This window comes from Chiroxiphia lanceolata, chromosome 6 (genome assembly GCF_009829145.1).
Source record: "Chiroxiphia lanceolata isolate bChiLan1 chromosome 6, bChiLan1.pri, whole genome shotgun sequence".
In the NCBI taxonomy this organism is placed as follows: domain Eukaryota; kingdom Metazoa; phylum Chordata; class Aves; order Passeriformes; family Pipridae; genus Chiroxiphia; species Chiroxiphia lanceolata.
In genome coordinates this window covers 59,252,134-59,271,244 of record NC_045642.1, presented here as the reverse complement: position 1 = coordinate 59,271,244, position 19,111 = coordinate 59,252,134, and the positions used below count along the sequence as shown (strand labels likewise).

At 46.9% G+C, this 19,111-nt stretch overlaps 1 protein-coding gene across 1 annotated transcript in view; it reads left to right on the top strand.

The window, feature by feature from the left end:
• The window catches only part of PRKCH (protein kinase C eta), a 118,315-nt gene that overhangs the window by 81,742 nt on the left and 17,462 nt on the right, over positions 1-19,111 (top strand). The window contains exons 11-12 of the mRNA XM_032691997.1: positions 16,284-16,422; positions 17,338-17,526. Of these exons, the coding sequence (XP_032547888.1) occupies positions 16,284-16,422; positions 17,338-17,526 (328 nt within the window). The remainder of the gene's footprint in view (positions 1-16,283; positions 16,423-17,337; positions 17,527-19,111) is intronic.

The window sequence follows — 19,111 nt, the reverse complement described above, 5'->3', positions numbered from 1 at the left end:
GGGCTGGAGGAGGAGACAGGGCAGGGGTAAATGGAGAAAAGCAGGGTTAACTGTGCAAGGTAGCAGGGGGAAATTATTCCATGTGCAAACCTGTGTTGTAAAGGGATGGTAGGAAGTGATCCTTTCAACTTCTTCAAGGATTATCAAGTAAGCCAATGTGGGCTGCTGTAGTGAGGCTGCAGCACTTCTTGGTGTCCAGACTCTGTGGCACTCATGTTAAGAGTCTGAGCTGGTGTGTGACATTTAGCAAGCAAGCTTTGGGTTTTCTCCTCCCTTCTCTGGATCTGGTTACATTCCTTTTGACATTTACCTGAATATGAAAATGTAGCAAGGTCCCATGTCCTTGTTGAGTTGTGCCTAAAAGCTGAGTTCGTGTGCTTTGTATTTCTCTTTGTCAGTATCTCTTAACTGTAGGTTGAGGAATCATGTGCTTATCTATGGTTTTGTCACAGTCTTATCAATTTAATATTGCTTTCCGCATTGCCTGCACCTTCTCTAAATTTTTTTCTCTCTCTTTATCCTTTGTAGCCATTCTTCCTAACTAGAACTCCCCATTCCAATGTTCCTCATGTCACTAGTTCAAAACTTGGTGCCCAAACAGCAGCTTTACAGCCAGAATTTCTACCTTCAGGCACTGTTGAGCACAGAGGGAGCAAAAATCTTGGCAGCTGGCTTCTGCTCCTTGCTTCTCTGCCCAGCCTTGATAAATGAGAAAGCTAAGGAGCTCCTCTGACTCTTGCCAGCTGGCCAAGCTCCCAAAGAGATAGTCCACCCACTGCGAAGGTCAGAAGGCGGCACTGCCCGGCTGCTCTTCCCTTGCATTAGCACGGAGCGTGGAGCAAGAGCTGGTCCTGCCTGTCCTGCTCCTGCTGGGGTCTCTTTGGGGCCAGGGCCAACCCCTGCAGGAGGGTGACAGTTCTTGGTGTCCTCTGTGTCCTCTGTGCTGCTTTTGAAGAGTTCAGATTCGGGATGGCTGATCAATGGTGGTAGGTTTAAGATGGACTGGTGTAACTCAGATCTGAAATCATGATTTTTTTTTCCCTGTTCTTACACTAAGAGAAAATGCCTAAATAACGTTTTGGAAAGGAACCAGAGCGAAGGGAGACCTGCTTTCAAACCCCTAAAGCCACAAGTCATCTGTGGCATGAGTGGGCTGAAGTTGGATTCATGAGTGGAAAGTCTCTGTTTCCCACATCCCCCTACACTGTTTTGATCTTGCGAAATTGCCCTGCTCACTCAAATGGGTGACTACCCTGACAGGGATAGCCCCAGGGGCAAAGACAGGTATTTTGTGTGATAAAATTAATGGGAATCTGTCTTGCAGCCTGCCCTGTTTACTGCACCTTATTGACTCCACTGAGAGCTGCCTTTGGGGTCCTTTAGGACTGATGGTTTTGCCAAGCCACAGGGCACTCAGGAGAATTTCCTGCCAGAGCTGTTGGATGCTGCTTTTCAGCATCAGCTAGTGGCATCTCTGAATCCTCACTGGCCAGGAAGCAAGACAGCAAATGCCAAATATTGCCATGAACCAGTAAGCTGATATTGGAATGGGGACACGTGGAAGAGAGGGGATGTCAAATGATGGTTTCTGGAGGCCGGGCTGTTACCTCTGCATGAGTTAAATGTGTCATGGAGTATCGGGTATCTCCGTGTTCTGTCATGTCTAGGACAGGTTAATTGAAGTCACTGTTTGACTGTCCAAGAGGCTTCCTTACTTTCTCTTGACTTTCTTACAACCAGACTCATGCTGAAATTCTCCACCTCTTCTCCAGGGAAGCTCCAGATATTTCCAAGTCTTGTGTCTTCCTTGAGGCCTTGCTGTGGTTTGGGGTAGTTCAAGCTGATCTCCTGTTCCCTGGGGGATGCAGTTAGAAGACAGCTGTCCCTCTATAGAGGTGGTTTATAGATGTGAGCACACCATTCCCATAAGGTTCTGATCCCTAATTCCCTGAAGCCCACACTGAATATGTAAGTGTGCCTGTATCCAGTGGGTATAACACAGGCATTGCTCACTTGCTCCCAGGCTTTCCTTGGGCTCTGTTGGCAGGGCCATGGGCAGCATTGTCCAGGCGAGTGTCTGTCCCAGGCGCTGTTATATAAGGAGGAATTTCAACATTAATTACGTGTCTTGGCTTTAGGTTTCATTCTGTCTCTCCAGACACCAGAATTAGTCTCAGAAGATTGAGTGTGGCTACTGCAAACAAAACAAACAAAGTTTATTTCACAGGCTTTGGGCTCCACTGCTTTCTGCAGGAGCATCCGCTCTTTCGGGATGTTTTCCCTTTGTTTCCCTGCCACTGAGAAGGGACAGCAGTTTTTCTGGAGATGTTACCAAGCATAGCTAACACGCTCAAATATCTGAGCTGCAGGAGGGCTGGCACTTCCAGTCAGGCTGATTAAAAAAGAAAACTTAACATGTCCCTTTACTCTCAGCCATCTTCCTCGATTCTGAAGGGCTGGAGGAGGGAGGGATGGATGGGCAGAGGCACAGCGCTGTTGCCATCAGGGCTGTAGAGGTTGGCTGGCACAGAGGTGTGTGCTGGGCCAGAGGTATCTGTGTGGATCATGTTCTCCCTAATGGCTTTCCTCCCCCCGTTTGAAGTCATTAATGCTCGTTAAGCCAGGATGGAAACAAACCCAAACAACAACAGTCTACAAAATAATTCCGTCACTCCAGACTGGTTCTTTTTTTTTCCTCCAGTGAAGCAATTAGTCTCCTGTGATCCCATTTTTAGCCAGACTGGAAACAGCCAGCCGGACAATAGTGAATTCCTATCCTGGCAGGGCAGTCACCGGATCTGCTCCCTGATGGGAAAGGTGAGGCGAGTTCCCTCGCCTGTCTCTGGGGGAAGAATCTCCCTAAAGAAATTCCTGTGGGCCTTGCTGAAAGCCCTATTTTTGTGCAGCCTCTCCTGGTGAGTCACAACCTCTGGCTCTCTGGCTACTCTGAGAGCTCTCTGTACTTAGGATGTTCTCCCAGCCCACTGCAGGGTTAACCCTTCTGTGGTTTTGCTCTCATGCATGTACAGCCCGTCCCACTCGCTGGCTGATGATGTTGGTTGTAGGTGCCAGAAAGTCATGAAGTAATCTGTGGTTTATACCAACACAGGCCAATGTAGGACTCGCATGGAGGTGGGCAGGATTTTTCCAGTCTTGTTCATCTGAGTGGTACTTTATCCTAGGAATGGCTCAGCCTGTGTAAAGGGACAGCGCTGCAAAGCAGGGCACTGAGTGATATGAGTGGGGTCTGGCAAAATTCAGGGTGTGTGGCTGGGAGGAGATGGGCCAGCTAAAGCCACTGAAACTGCCTCCTGAACAGGTTGCCCAGAGAAGTTGTGGATGGCCCATCCCTGGAAGTGTTTAGGTGTTCAGGCTGGATGGAGCTCTGAGCAACCTGATCTAGTGTGTGCCATACCTGTCCATGGCCAGGGGATTTTTATGGCCCCTTCCAACCCAAACCATTCTGCGATTCTGTTCTACGATTCTGTGAAGTCCTGTGGTGGCACCACACAGGGCTGTGACGCAGCTTGGCCGGAGCCACCTGGGAAATGTCTCTATTCCTGTAACTGGTTGCAACGTGAAGTGACGTCCTCTGCCCAGGGCAAACCCTGCAGCTGTGCCGCACACAGGGCCTTCCTCTTGCCTCTGAGGTTTTTGTAGTATGTGGGGAAGCACTGGATTCCCCCTCCATTGCTGCACCTCCTTGCAGGGCACTGCCTGCCAGGCGTGCAGCACCCTCGCTGCCCTGGAAAGCTCGAATGGGAGAGGGTATGAAAGGGCAGGTTCAGGCTGGAGAGCATTGTGACCATGCTGCTCTGAGAGAAAGCTTAAAATCACCATAAAAAGGGACCTTGCTCTCTTTACTTTCTAAAAAGCAGCCCTGATGGCACTTAAACAGCTGGCCAGTGCTAAACCCGAACACTTCCCTTTCAGGGCGCAGGAAGGCTCTAAGCCCAAATCCATGTTTTAGCTCATGCACACGAGGTAAAAGCCACAGGGTTGCTAGTCAGGTGCCAGGAAAAGCTGCAGCTGCCCAGAAAAGGGCAGCTGAGGACAGAGGGGAGCTCTGCTTGCTCGGCTGCTGGGATTAACAGCAGTTCACCACGTGTTTGAGTAGTGTGTCACCAGTGCTGGAGCTCTGACTTCTGTGGTATGAAGGTGCCGTGTGGGCACCGGGGCCATTGGGCTGTGGAATGCTGTGCCTTGAGATGGAAAGCTGGGGTGGAGAAACACTTGGCAAAGAAATCTGCCGTGCAGGCTCATGCAGGGGATGCACAGCGAAAAGTGTTCCTGCCTGATCCCTGAAGCTTGGATCAGCACTGGGGCAGAGCCTGCTGCATCCAAGCATTACACTGGGTGTCAGCTGCACCCACTCCATGCCTGGGCAGAGCCACTTTGGTTGCTGTGGAGGGATGAAAGGCTGTTGATAAGCATTGTCATCCTGCTGGGTGTCTTCTCTTTTGAGTCATTCCAGCCATGGTGGTGGTTGCTGGAAGTGCCAGGAGTGACAGCAAGCGCTTGGGGTGGGGACAGCAAACCAAGTGCCCAAGGGTTGAGTTCCAGGTAGCTGGGGTGGCTGTGGAGATACAGGCATATGCAATGGAAAATCAGGAATTGAAAACCAGGAGTATGAAATGAAGGAATTGGCTGGAAAGGAGGCAAGATGGGTTTGCGTTTGTATCACTGTGGTGCTTCCCAAGTCACCACAGGGACAATATGAGGTGGGAAGTGAAAGTAACCCCGTGTTTAAAAGCTGATTCCAAATGCCCTTGGATGTAATCTTGATGTGAAAGCAGCTGCTATGTCGTGGTGTGGTTGCTTTCCTGTCAGCAGTGTCTAGCACTGCTCTCACAACCACGAGATCATTTCATGTACCATGAAATCTTTTCTCGTGCAAAATCATGAAGAAGTTTGCAAACCATTTGTGCAGTAAAGCACTGTGAGATCTGCTTGAGAACAGAGATGGAGGAGAGGTAAACCACATGTGAATGGTGTTCCCAAAGAGCAGAGAGGACACAGGTCATTTATTGCTCCTTGTCTGCACATCCATCTAGAACAGTTCCAGGGGTTCATTAGCTTTAATGTGTCTTTTGCGGGTGATGCATTTCAGCATGTTAATATTAAAATAATTCCCTCTTTATTCCTTTTTCTCGGGGCAGTAAAGAGTCATTCTGCTTTACCTGAGCCTCCATGGGCTTCCATTAGTACTCAATCAATTATTTATTCATGGGAGAGTATCTGAAAACTGCAGTCCAGTCTGAGAGCAGCAGCACTTGACTGTGTAGATGAGTTTGAACTACTGAACCCACTGGAATTGTCAATAACATTAAGAACTGCTTTCCTGCCACAAAATAAAAATATGGCCTTGTAGGTGGAGTGTGCTAAACCTTGATGAGGATATGAGCTAAAAACCAGTGAGCTTTAGACATCACCTGGGTGTACCTTTAGTGAGAACACACAAGGAGGTTTTTGAAAACCATCTTGTCTTCAAGTTGACTAACTTTTGTATTGTGATCGAAAATGTGTATTGTTGTGCAGTTCTGGGTTGTGTAAACATAGGAGGTCTGGACAGAAATTCTGTACTTCTGAGTTTTGATCTCATGTGATGCCTCAGCAAGGGGCACCAAGATTTTTGCCTGCTGTTTCTTGTCCCCCTAGACTAGAAATAAGTTTCAATGGAGAATTGTGGTGTCTTTTTCCTGACAAAAGGGATTTATCATCAAGATGCTCAAGCATACAGTCAAGGCCTATTCCCAGGTATACAGGCATACAGTACCCCTGGGTATCCTTCTCCATGGTCATATGTTGCAGAGGCCAAAGTGCCCCACTGCACTGAGGAGGTTGGAGTTGGGTTACAGTGATTCTCATGCAGGGACTTGACATATCAATGTGCTAAAATCTCAAGAGTGTAAAGACCAGCTTTTCTTGTTCATGTCTCATTTTTACTCTTTTTCTCAATAGGGTCAGTGGAGACAGTGCTTATTTTCGTTTTCTGATTCATTTGTTTCATATATAACAGGAACAAGGGAGTTGGCAGCTCTTTGTGCATGGTAGCCATGTCAGATGAGCATCACTTGACTTCTGCTCTAAGTTACTTCTGTTTTACTTGCAATCAGGCAACCACCTAAGGCACCTAATTTGGGAACTTTGATAGCCTTGTCATCTGGTCAGTCAAATTTTAGGGGGGCTGAAGTGCCTTGGGAAAGCACCTGTTTCCCTGTGCCAGCTGAAGAGTGAGCCTGAACCAGTGAGACTCATGTGTTAAGTGCCTGATGTGACATGAGGACATTTTTCATGGGCAGTTTGGGGTCTGTTTGATGCTATGGCATTTGGGGTGACACATGGGATCTAGTCTGTCCCTGTTGGCCTGGCACAAAGGTTAGTGTCACTGGTTCCTGCATGCAGGCAGCTTGGGAGGAGTCCCCCAGAGTGGGAGTGGAGCTGCAGAGAGCCAGACATTCCCAGCCTGGAATTCCACCTGGCTCTACCCTGCTTATCCACGATCCTTGGGCTTCACACAGCCCGGGGTGAATCACCTGTAATGAGTGAATAGCAACAGTAATCCACATGAAATGAAAAACTAAATCTTGGGATAATGACCTATTTGCTAGGCTCCTACAAAAACCTCTTCTATCTGATATTTAAGTGGTGGTTGTGGCCAAAAGCAGGGAGACCAGAGCATTTAGGAAAGCACTTTGTTTGCCCTCAGGTTCCCTGGAGTCTTAGGAAAAAAAGAGTCAATGATATCAGTGATGGTGTCAGTTTGTTCCAAGGGGAACCAGGCAGTACCCCCTCCTGTGCAGTACTGGGATGCCTGTGTGCTTTGTGCCCACAATGTGTCACTAGCACGGAGACTGTTCTTTTGCTCTGCACATAAAAATTCAGTGCAGATGGTGAGATTTTCAAAAGTATCCACGCTGGGCCAGCACAGATGCTCCTTCAAAAGTTAGTAGTAAGTTTGGCAGTGGAAATCTACAGGCTAAAGCAAGGTGCTTTCAAAAATCCTGTCTAAAAATACAGGACTTCTGCCTTCAGCTTTGTTTATTCCATTATAGAAAGGAGATTAGTGCCTATAGCCTTAGCTTTATAAATCTGGATCTGTAATTCAGAGCCTTAATAAGGTTAAGTAATTTTTTTTTTCTCAGAGTCTTTTTCAAAATTGAGTTAACTTGACTTTTTTCCACTGATTTACCTGGATTCAGGATCAGGCTCAGAGTAAAGTGAATCTTATCCATATCAGATGAATGTGGGGAAGTCTGCCTTACAAGACATACAGGTTCAGTGCAGGAGTGGCCTTCCCAAAGAGCCCTGCTGGCATTGCCAATACCAGCCCAGGTTGATTTGCTGCTCAAGCTGTCACCAGAGGCAGTCTGCACACATCATCCTGATGGATAGGGCCATCTTTATTTTTATTTCTACTTTCTTTGATATTTCTGAGAGTGAAATACTCCTAGTAAGACTGGAGTGTGGGGAGGGTGGATGTCATGGAAGCGGTGAGATTAGCAGTGAGAGCAGGAGAGTTGCTTTAGTGTTGGCTGCCTCCTCATTCCCCCAGGGCAGGCTCAGTGGCACACAGTGGTGAAATGGGGACCTGCCACTATGTGCTGGTGAAAGGAGGAGCCTTTACAGCAGCACAGTCCAACCCTGATCCTACCAGGACAGCTTGGAGATGGGACAGGGCCTTCGAGCAGCTCTGTGGTGGGCTATGGGCAGTTGGTGATGGCTAATCTTGGAAAACTCTTTCACTCCATCTTGCAACGTTGAGACCGTGTTGTGCTGTGGGATCAAACCTGATTTCATTTTAATTTCTGTATCAGGCTTGAATCAACATTAGTCTATTTTTGTCTAAGTGGCACAACAGGCTTATGCTTTTTAACATCTCCTGGCACCATCAGTCATAAGCCCACACCTGATTTTGTTTCGTGCGTTTGGGTCTTGAGTCTGTTGTGCTCCTCCTCTGAAGACTTCAGGCAATGGGATGCACAGAAAGAAGCATTGTGGTTGTGGGGTTTTTTTTTCTCTTTCCCTCTCTTTCTGGCAAGGGTAAAATAGGAGCTCTGTTGGGAGCAACTCAGCAAGTAATGTTTCAGGGCCAGCAAATTCCAGTGTTGCTGCCCAGTGGGACTGAGGAGTCTATCACAGGACCAGGCTGGCGGCTCCTCCGGAGAGGGAACGCGTGGTGTGCATACCAAAAGCTGGACACGAGGCCTTTTTCTGTGCACCTCTCCCCTTCCTGCACTAAATGGGAGGACGTTTGCTCTGGGATTCAGGGAAATGCCTCAAGTGTAACTCCTCTTTTCCTGATTAGAGTCCCACATAAAAGTGCAGCAGATATTATATAGATTATATATACACATATATAAAAAAATTTACGTACACCAATTTGGACATATATATATATATATAGGGATTGTGCCATCTTTGGGATTACTCCAACATGGCAATCTCCAGCGCGTCTGTGTTTCAGCAGTAATGGCTCTGGCTCGTGGCTGCCCCATTTCACAAGAGTGTCTTTTTGCCCTTGTAAAGCTGCCTTTGGACACTGTCATTAGCTCTCTTACAGCTGCCATGTGTGTAATAAAGGGGAAGCTTATAGGTGTGCCTGACCCCAGAGGGACTCAAGACACCCATGAGGCCCCACTGGATCTGTACCAGTTGGATTCAGATCCACTAACGTGGTGGAAGCTTTGTGATTGTCTGTTGTGGTATGCCAAGGGTTTTTTAGTTATGCCTGTATACTTGAGCCTACCACTCTGTTTTAACTGGAGGATGAATCATGCCTGCTCATCTCAGCAGCAATGAAATCCTCTGAGTAATTGTGTTCGCTTCCACAGGCACTTTTCTGAAGTGCCCAGAGGGAGGGGAGGTGGGACGGCTGGCGCTTCAAACCATGAGAGGTCTTGGATCCCTGGTCATGCCATCTTTGCTGTAAGAGAAGTCAGTGCCTTGGGCACTGCTTCGTCTCTGGAGCAGCAGGCCCAGGGAGTGCCCAAGGGTAGGGATGGTGTTCTGATGTGGTCTGGGGAACTGGGTTCCAGAGAGCCCGTGCCAGCAGGAAGGGGTCAGGCAGCCAGGCAGCCGGCAGCACTGGGTTCCAGCCCATCTCTGCCAAAATCCCCCGGCGCTGCCTTAACCCGGGCAGATTGCTTGCATAAACTTGTCCTTGTGCTTGAAGAGCTGCTTGACTTTTAAGATTAAAATGTAATAACAGCTCTTCTGGATATAAGTACTGCCACTCTGAGTTTAGTCTGAAGCCCAAACAGCAGGGCAAGACTGTATTTTAAAGCTTATTCAGACTTATCCCTGTGAGTGTGCAAGACTGACACCGAGTGCCTTTGGACATCCTGAAGAGCACAGATGCAGGTGGGTGTGAGGATCTCCCTCTGTCTTGCACAAATTCACACACCTGTGACCTTGCCCTCAGGGTAGTCCCTAGGCATGTGCTGTGCTCAGAGTTTTTAGAGAAGTTCAGCTATGTGTTCTGGTGGTGTTTCTGACCCCAGACATGAATCCCTATTGCATCAGTCTATAACATCTTGTGTTGCAAGAGAGGTGGAGCCTGCTTTGGAGGCTGGGTGTCCGTAATCCATCTCAACTTTATCCTAACCCACAGGTGCAGAGCATTTTAAAAGGTCTGTGCTCTGTGTGCCAGCGGGTGGGAATTAGGTGATGCAGAGAAAAGCCATGAGGCTCTGTTGTGTTCTGACACATTCCTTCTCTGCAGCTCTCTGCAGAGTCTGTAGGGCGTGCTGTGGTGGGATGAGGCTGTAAAATCCCCAGGCATAGTACTGGAGCACTACTCGGGTGCTGAGGTGCTCTGCCTCTCACAGCTGCCCAAAGCAGCCAGCAGGGACAGGCGGTTGTCTCCTGTTCAATGGCCTAGCAATGAGGGTGGATTTTCAGTGGAGTTTCTCTTACTCATACCACTTATCCTGAGTCTGAGTTGGATCCTTGAATCATTATATCACATTTCTGCTATTGCTTTGTTTTTGGGAAATGAGAAGTTCAGCCTGGAGCCATGGTGGCTGTATTTACGGTCCCTAAACACTTAAGTGTGGTCAGCTTTTGAAAACAACTTCTGGCTGTTAGGCCAGTGCAGAAGGGCACTTGCTATGTTTCATTGCTACTGTCTGGTAATTATGAATTACAGAATCTGGAGACATCTTCCCTTCACTTCTGTCCTGTCACATTGCACTGCAGGTTGCAGTACACCATATCCAGGCTGTCTGCTTGCCTACTGGTGGTCTGAATGTGTTTGCACCTCAGAGGTTGTTTGGAAACCAGAAGAAATGTTTTCTTTACCCAAAAGAGTGTTTTTCAAGGAAACAAGGAGTTGAAGTTGCGTTTTACAGTCCCTGTGCTGTAATTTGGATGTTACTTTGTGCAGTACTGGGAAGGATGGAGCACACAGACTAAATCCCATGGGATTTTGGGGATTGTGCTGTGAAGCTGTGGGTGTGTAAAGCAATGCTTTGCATCTCAGCATGTCAGCCCCATGCAGTGATTTATGTAAATGGTTAGACACTGATTATATACTGTGTAACAAAGTCCTACCTCTGGTTCTTCACTTGGTGCTGTGCCCACGAGGGTGCCCTGTGTAAGCACGGGGGGGCTGCTCCACCTGTGCTGATTTTCCCCTTTAAAATATGACAGGAGTTGAATTAGATGAAGCCTCTGAGGCTGGAAGGGAGCAACAGTTCATCCTTTTAATTGGCAGCAAAACTCAGGATTTCAAACTGTTTTTCTCCAGCTCGGTGCAGCTTGATCTTTTTCTGATCTGGTGTTTCATTTGTGATTTCACTGTTTCCTACTACCCTAAAGATGTTTCTAAGCAAATAGCAGCAGCTTAGCCTGAGTTTTTATGTCTTAGCTCTGGTGGAATACGTAACAGGTCAGCTTCAGCCTGTATTTACTGCTGCCTGCTCACACTCAGCTTTACCACTGCCTAGGAAATTTGCTTAACTCTTCCTTGATGCTGTGAGAATATGAGTTTCTGGTTATAAAAGCTTACTTGACCATAACGATACATTTTGGTTGTTATTAGAAAAATATGGGCGATGTGAACCATTTTCTGTGAAGGAATTTTATAAGCAAGTTCTCTACAACCCAAGACACACGGGATTAGAAATAGCCTTAATTCCCAAAGTGGTATGAAATCTTGGGAACAAAACATGAAGGTCCCTGGTCCAAACCTGGTGGGAATAGATCAATGAAAATAATTATTTTCTTTGAGAAATAGAAAATTGTTTCAGATTTTGTGGGCCCAAAATAGCTGTTAGGGCTTTTGTAAAACAGTAATTTTTTTTTGCAAGTCAAGAGAGCGTTGGTTTCCAGTAAACTAAAATATTTTGTTTGGATGTTAATGATGAATGGAAAGGAAAATGGGAAACAATATTAGCTTCACATGAGTATTCAGGGCTTTACATAAAACTGAGACCTCCATTTCATCTCCTCATTGAATCAAAATATGGGTTTAAATCTGTTGTCCACTGTGTTTGGAGCAGGGCCTCCAACTTGAAAAATCCTGCCTCTTCTTTAAGTACCTTACCAACTGTGCTATTCCACAGGTTGTATATCTTTCATTCTCCTCTGCTGAAGCTACTTCATTTCACACACACAGAAAAATAATTACAATGTCACTGGAGAAGGAGTTGGAAATGTGTATTGCTTTGGCTACAGAGCAGGCAATAGAAACACATTTTTCTCCATCATGATGGAGATTTCAGTATTTCTATGAAGTCAAATGACTTCAGCAGAAGAGGTGGAGAAAAATCAAAATCTCCTCCCTGCTTGTGAAGGGGGTTGAATGCACATTTGCTCACCCAAAAGTGTTTCCAAGGAGTGTCTACGGAGAAAATATTTTTTCCCTTTCAGAAATGCCAAAATTACTCATTTGGCTAATTTCAGGTTTGGGGACTTTGTTTTTCACTGTGTATTTTTTATAAACCATTTGGCTGGAGTTTGACGTTGGTCACACCTACCTTTGTGTCCGGCTCCCACTGCTCTGCACCTACAGCTTCCGTGGCTGAATGATTTGCATTCAGATGGGAACACCAGGCTTTTACAAGCTTTAAACTGGACCTCTGACATTAGCAAACCTGGGAGAACCTTGAACTGAGGCAAGAAGCCAGTTTCTGCCACCCCTCCTCCTCTGAAGAAGATCCTTACTGCATGTACAGCTCTTACCACAACAGAGACGTAAAACCAAAATAAGGGGAAAATAACTTCATCTTTTCAAACATAGTTTGTACATCACGAGTAAGATGGTCAGAGTAGAGCAAGTGGCAGGTACGTGTATAACACATATTCATTGGCACAACTCCATGGTGCAGGGAGATTGCATTTGACAGGTTGCTTCGGAAAAGGACCAGATCATCTGCAATTGTAATTTTGTGTTTTTTACGAATGTCAAACTCGAGCAGCAGATGTGTAAAGAACACCTCTTCCAGAGAGTGACGCTGAAGCAGCTCATTTTGTCACTTCTTCTGGGTCTAGACTAAACCAAGGCCGTTAAGCTGATGTGCCGTAGCTGTGGGTGAGGACAAAGACGGCCTTTCTGAGTCAGGATGAAGCCTGTTTTCCAGGGAAGGTTTGCCAGTGAAAGGCAGAACCTCAGCCGGACCTCAGAAAACCTCTTTGCCGTTATAGCTTCATGGAACTGCTAAAAATATTGGATGGAAAATGCAAGTATTAAGGAAATGAGGTAGATTTGGGCCTTCTGAGCTGGATGACTTCCAGTTTCATCAACTTCCCGGAATTCTTGCAAAAATGAAGAGCTCCTTGTAAATCTCAGAAGCTGTCAGTGTTTTTCCTCTCATGTGGCTGTGCTGGTTCACAGAGTATCAATGTGTGGGGGGACCTGTCAACATCGAGCAGCGAGTTCAGAGCTTAGCGACTGCTGGGATGGCTTGAGACAAATGCTCAAACCACAACTTTCCGAGAGAATTATCTTATAGGGCAGCTGGAGAGAGCAGGCTCCAATGGAGCCATGTGGCTGAGCCAGCCACTGCCCATCCTAAAATGATCTGCACGTAGCAAGGGCCTGAGCAAGCAAGAGCCAGAGTAATGTCACATTGCAGGCTATGTGAAAATAGAAAATGTTGGATTTCACATTGCTGGACAGAAGTCAGGAGAAGCCGGCGTTTCAGCTGCAGGAGGAGACAACAGGCACTGTTAATGAGTGTAACGTGCCATGTGGAGAAGCCAAAGGGCTGGAGGTTTGCCTCGTGTGGTTAAAACTGTGCTCATCCAGTGAGAGGCAGAGAGTTTAATTAAATTCAGTGGCAGTCACACAGGTAGAGGCTCTCTGGGAGGACACAGCGAGCGCAGAGCACTCTCGCACCTGCAGAGCTGTGCTGAGCACAGTGCATTATCCAGCTAACAGGGGTTTGGGGGCTCCTGCAGCATGTCCTGTGGGGCAGAGACTGGGAAGTGGCAGCTTGCCTGGAGATGTGGTCGGCAGAGCTGGCCCTGCTCTGTAGCTGTCTCTTGCTGCTCCATGTACGTGACTCTTTCTGCTGACTCAGATGTAAGGATGGTGTATTTTGAGGTATTCCCAAAGCATGCCAGGACATGGTTGATGTTGCAGGGAGTGAGGGGAGGTTTTCAAGGGGATTATCGAGCGAGTTCACCAAAATTCCCCTTCCAGTTGTACCTTTAGGGGCACACCACAACAGTCAGCACTGCCCAGGACCGAGTAGTGTTTGCTACATTTAAACCCAAGCCAAGAATAAACTGCACGTTTCAACCACATCGCTGCAGATTCCTGGAAACAAGGCCTACCTTTGTGCTTGGAGGGCTTCCTGGCTCTGCCAGGAACCACAGGGAAGAGCAACAGGAGCTTTGGCTGTAAAGTGGTGCTGAAGATGGACTGTCATGGGTAACCAAGCACAATACCTCTCACTGTACTCACCTAAAGCTTTCCCAGGACAAGCCTTTGCCCACAGGCCTTAGCAGCCATTCGTGATTCTCAGAAGGGAAAAAAATAAGTGTCTCCCGCTGAGCATCCCGCCCAGAGCAAACACTGCAGCGGGAGACAGGCGTGGGCACTGTCCCTGGCATCCAGATTTCAGTGGCCACTGGATGGCTGATGGGCCTGCTGGGAAGGGCAGAAGCATTGCAGCAGGCCTTTTGCTGGCTTGTGTTGCCAAGCTGAGTTAAAGTTGAAGAGAGAGGATGTGTGATGATCTGGTGATTAAGATCCGGACCTGGAATTCAGGAAGCTGGTGTTCGGTCTTGTCTCTGGGGGACACGGGCAAGTTTCTTAACCTCTATCCCTTGCTTTCCCATCCATTCAAGAGAGTAATAATACTTTTCCTTATCTCTTTAGGAGAGGATGTGGCTCTGATTGTCTTAACACAATGTGTCCTTGATCTTTCTCCACTGCAACAGTGAAGTTGAGGGAGAGATGTCTCAAGCCACAGAGAAGCTTCCTGTGGTGGTATGGGCTGTGGAAATGCCAATGCACAGCAGAGCCATCAACCACATGATTTTCGCTTTAGGATCATAGATGGAGGATGACCAGGATCAGGCTGAATTCAGATTTCAGCTCACCCCTGGGTTTTCATAGTGATATGGATATGCCACCACCTATGATAGGATGGGAACCGTTTTAAACGAAAAGAGATTTACATTAGATTTACATAAACTAAAAGATTTACATTAGATATTAGGAAGAAGGTCTTTACTTAGCGGGTAGTGAGGCACTGTCACAGGCTGTCCAGAGAAGTTTTGGATCCATCCAAAAGTGTTTGGATCCAACCCAGAAGTGTTCAAGGCCAGTTTGGATGGGGCTTTTGGTCTAGTGGAAGGTACCTCTGCTCGTGGCAGTGGGCTTGGAACTAGATGATCTTTAAAATCTCTTCCAGTTCTTCAATTCTATGATACTGTGTTACCACCCTCCCCATTGCTCCCACTTTCCAGGGAAATAGATGTCCAACCAGAGGGCAGAGTGGATCAAGATCCAGCATGGCTTTAAGAGGCCCTGAGACCATCAAATGTATTTAGATTTTTGGTCATGATCTGGGCTTGGGAATGACTTTGAAGGTGGCTTCGTCTAGGACTACAAGGTGTCCTCCACCTCAGTAAAATGGTGATGGTAACACCTCCCTGCCATAGAGCTGCTGTGAGGGTTCTGGGCAGCTCTTGGGCCAATACCTGAGACAGTTCAAAAAATGAGCTGTGAAATGTTTGTGCTGCACAGAACTCCCATCATAGCTCCTTTCCTCCATCTCCAGTGGTGCCTGGAGCTTGTTTGACAGCTGAAAAACAGAGGTGCTATGAGCTGATGTATTTTTAGGCAGGCATTGCCTAAGTCTGCAGGTGACCCCATGCTTTCTGGTGATGTTCCTGACAGTGCTTCTGACTGTGGGCTATTCCCTTGGGCAGTCTCAAGGTCAGGCAAGCTGATAAGCTTTGTTAGGGCTCTGTCATTCTGAAAGATCTGCTTTTGATGAGGAGCTCCCGGGCTGTTAGAGGTGATGTATTGGAAAATGTGCCTCTCTGCAGCTTGTTGGGCTGCAGATCTCTTGACAATGACAAGGAGGTCCCTACCCAAATGAGCACTATGGGGAAAGTTCACTTCTTATATTAGTGTGCTGCTGGAATCAATACAGCTGGGAAGATTTAAAAACTTTACCTTATGGTGGAGGCACCTCATGCTGCCCAGAGATTCCCACTGCCCATGTGGTGTGATGTCGGCAGGGAGTTTCTTTTCTTCTGAACCTGGATAATGCTCCAGTTGGAGTTTATTAATCAGACTTGCCCCGATACAGGGAAGTCTGTGGCTGAAACCCCCACACCTCGGGAGAAGAGGGGATCTGCTGCCCCTCTGCAGAGGTCTTGCTCGCCTCCCAAGCTCCAGCTGTCTGCTCCAGTGCTTTGCTGAATCAGAGCATGTCCCGTGCGGTGCATTTTGCTGCTGCATGGTAACATCCTTACGCAATCTGACAGCTCTGGCAACCTCTGCTCCAGTGAGTCCCAGAGCTAAATGAGCAGGAGCCCTACCAGCCAAGCTTGTGGTGAGTTTGGAAAGCCATGTGGGTGAAATCCTGTAGCACCTGCCCCTTTTAAATGCTGTTCGGCAGAATGGTGTTTGTTCCTCCCTCCCTTTTGTAAGAGATGAAGTAAAAGAAAACCCCATCCTGCATGACTTTTGTTTATTTTTTTGTGATGATGAATCTTGTCCAGTTTACAAGTTGAGTTCTGAGGCCTGGGATGCTGCCTCCCTCTGTGCTGGGGCTGCTCCAAGCACGTAGCAACTCTGTGAATGATTCTCATTGCAGGGACTTGAAACTGGACAACGTGCTGCTGGACTACGAGGGGCACTGCAAGCTGGCAGACTTTGGAATGTGCAAAGAGGGCATTCATGACGGCATCACCACAGCCACCTTCTGTGGTACGCCAGACTACATCGCTCCAGAGGTATAGGAAACCTTTCTTTGGCCAGGAAAACTTGGTTACAATATGGAAAGCACAGGTTAGCTTTGGAACAGCCAGTGTAGTCCCTGGTATCTTTAGCTGTGCCTTATTTGACTGCCAAGCTCAAGGCTTCCTCCTAAATGTGTTATCAATCCCTTGTGCAAACAAAGTATGAGTAAATCTTCGGGCTGCTGTATGCACCAGAGTAAGTCTATATTTTTGATTAGAAAACATGAGATGAGAAATGGAAATAGAGCTACAAAAATCTTGAGAGTCACATACAGATGCTGTCCCAGTTTGATTTGAAAGAAGAGTGAATTCTCCTTCATTTTCCAGTTCCTTTTTCTACCTCCTTGCATTCCCTGTCATTCCCCAAGCTCACTACAAAATTAATAAACAGCTCTTCAAGGATCAGATGCTGCCAGATGTTCTGACAGGGTTTCAGATCCTTCAGCACAATTGAATTTTTGTCCATGGTTCATGTTTGTACCATTCTCACACACTCGCAGTCCTTCCCCTCTCCAGCTGAAAGCCTTGCCATTGGAGCCAGGTAAACATTTCCTTCCCAGGGGCAAGGAAGAGGCGATGTCAACTCACACACTTGGCTGCTCAGCCAGTTTTGCCAAAGTGCCTCCTCTCCAGCTCAGCCTCAGGATCACTCTAGGGGCTTGTTTCCCAGGTGACCCTGTGAGCAGCTGAACTAGTTCACCCCTTTAAAATGCACTGAGGTACCTCTGTGCTGATCTGGGCGTTCCCAGAGTGAGATCACCTTTACATTCCCGGACATCCACCAGCCTTGCAGAGAGCACTGTTAGGACATAGCAAGAACTTGTACATTAACGTTTCCAAATCCTTTTTCCTCTCCAGCTCGGTTTGAAAAGCTTCAGGGTTAATACTTCCTTCCCACCTTTTCCCCAGATCCTACAGGAGATGCTGTATGGCCCTGACGTGGACTGGTGGGCCATGGGTGTGCTGCTGTACGAGATGCTGTGCGGCCACGCGCCCTTCGAGGCGGAGAACGAGGACGACCTCTTCGAGGCCATTCTGAATGACGAAGTCGTCTACCCGACGTGGCTCCAGCAGGATGCGGTGGCAATCCTCAAAGCAGTGAGTTCCTTTGGCCATTTCCTCTCTGTCCTGGCTTTCTTCATCCAAACTCCAGCAAAGGAAAAACAGGGCTGCGGTATTGGCACACAGAAATTGCAGTTACCCTGACCCTGACCCTCTTCTTATCTTGGATTGAAGGGTAAACAGAAAAAACACATCCTGCTACACTTAGGTGTGTTTGCATAGTTATGGCCTTTGTATGGCTCAGTAGCCAACCTGGCAAGAGAAGTATGAGCATGTCTGTGTGTCTGGGCATTTCCCTGATGGCTTAATGATTGACAGCATGTGATCATCGTCCGGAACGGAAGCAGCAGGTAAACACAGTGTTTAGTATGTACTGACTGTATGGTTTCCACGTGACTGCAGTGGCAAAGAAGTGAGAGCTTCATGATAATCCTTCGTTCTGACTGTGGGTAATAACTAAATCCCCCAGGATTGCTGCCTACCTGCATGCAAAGACAGGGGTTTAATTTTTGTGTGTTTGGGAGGCAAAAAAAAGGGGCTGTACAACAAAGAGCTTGAGGAGAGCTGTTGCTGGCGACACTTTGTCCTTGTCCTACCAGATACTCCTCACTTTTTCCATGGTTCTTTTATCCACATCCCTCAAATATTTTCCTGTGAAATGGGAATGAAGCTTTGTAAGATTTTGGGCTGTGTGGGAGCCTAGTGCACTGGAAGTACCTGGCTTTTCTGTAGTGAATCAAAAGGTGATTAAGCTACAGACCTTACTTGGCTTACTTCTGCTTCCTACCCCTCATCAAATCATTTAATATCTCTAAGCACTTTTTGGAGAGAGAGAGGGATCAGCATATTCTCTTTTCTTGCAAAAGCACAGTGAACAAAGATGTATATAAGACTGGATACTACTAAATATTGTGGCAATAGAGGATCTAAGAAATGGTTACATAACATATTAATTTACATTAACTTGTGAAGCACTGATACAAAGAAATGGGGCAATCAATGATGGGCCCATTTGAGGGAAAGAAGAGAGCTTGTTTTCATCAGCTTTTTAGTAGTAAAAATCTGGAAGTTTTCTGCTGAAGGGTTTCTGTTGTATAAGAGTTGAGCAACTACTTTCTGTAGCTGAAAACGCATCTGATAAATTCCACAGAAATCAATTGAGAAAAAAATCCACTTCTTGAGGAGGCAGAGGAGTTTTTAAATCACAAGTTGTGCTCAGGAGTGATTGTTTGTCATGCTGAAGGCCCTCTTGGGTTTTGAAAGTAACCTGCAACGTATATGAAATATAAAAAAGGTGAAGTTCAGATTCATTGCAGCTTCTGTAGCAGTGTTCATGTAGTTGGACTGGGACTCTTGAATGCCTGAGCCAATTCCTGTTCAGCTGAAGTAATAGCAGAATAGATTTGTTGCAGGTGTCTTGCATAAGTATGACATGGAGGTAAAATGTGGTCAGGTAGATACTCATCATAACAGGACCCTCAGGAGGTAGTAAAATATGATTTGTGTTTTAACTTCTTGATGAAAAGCTTATTTTCTTAATTCTGATTGGAACCTTATAAAAACAGTCAGTGCAAGCTGCAGTCATCCCTGGCTGCTCTACCTTGTGTTCAGAGCCCAAATT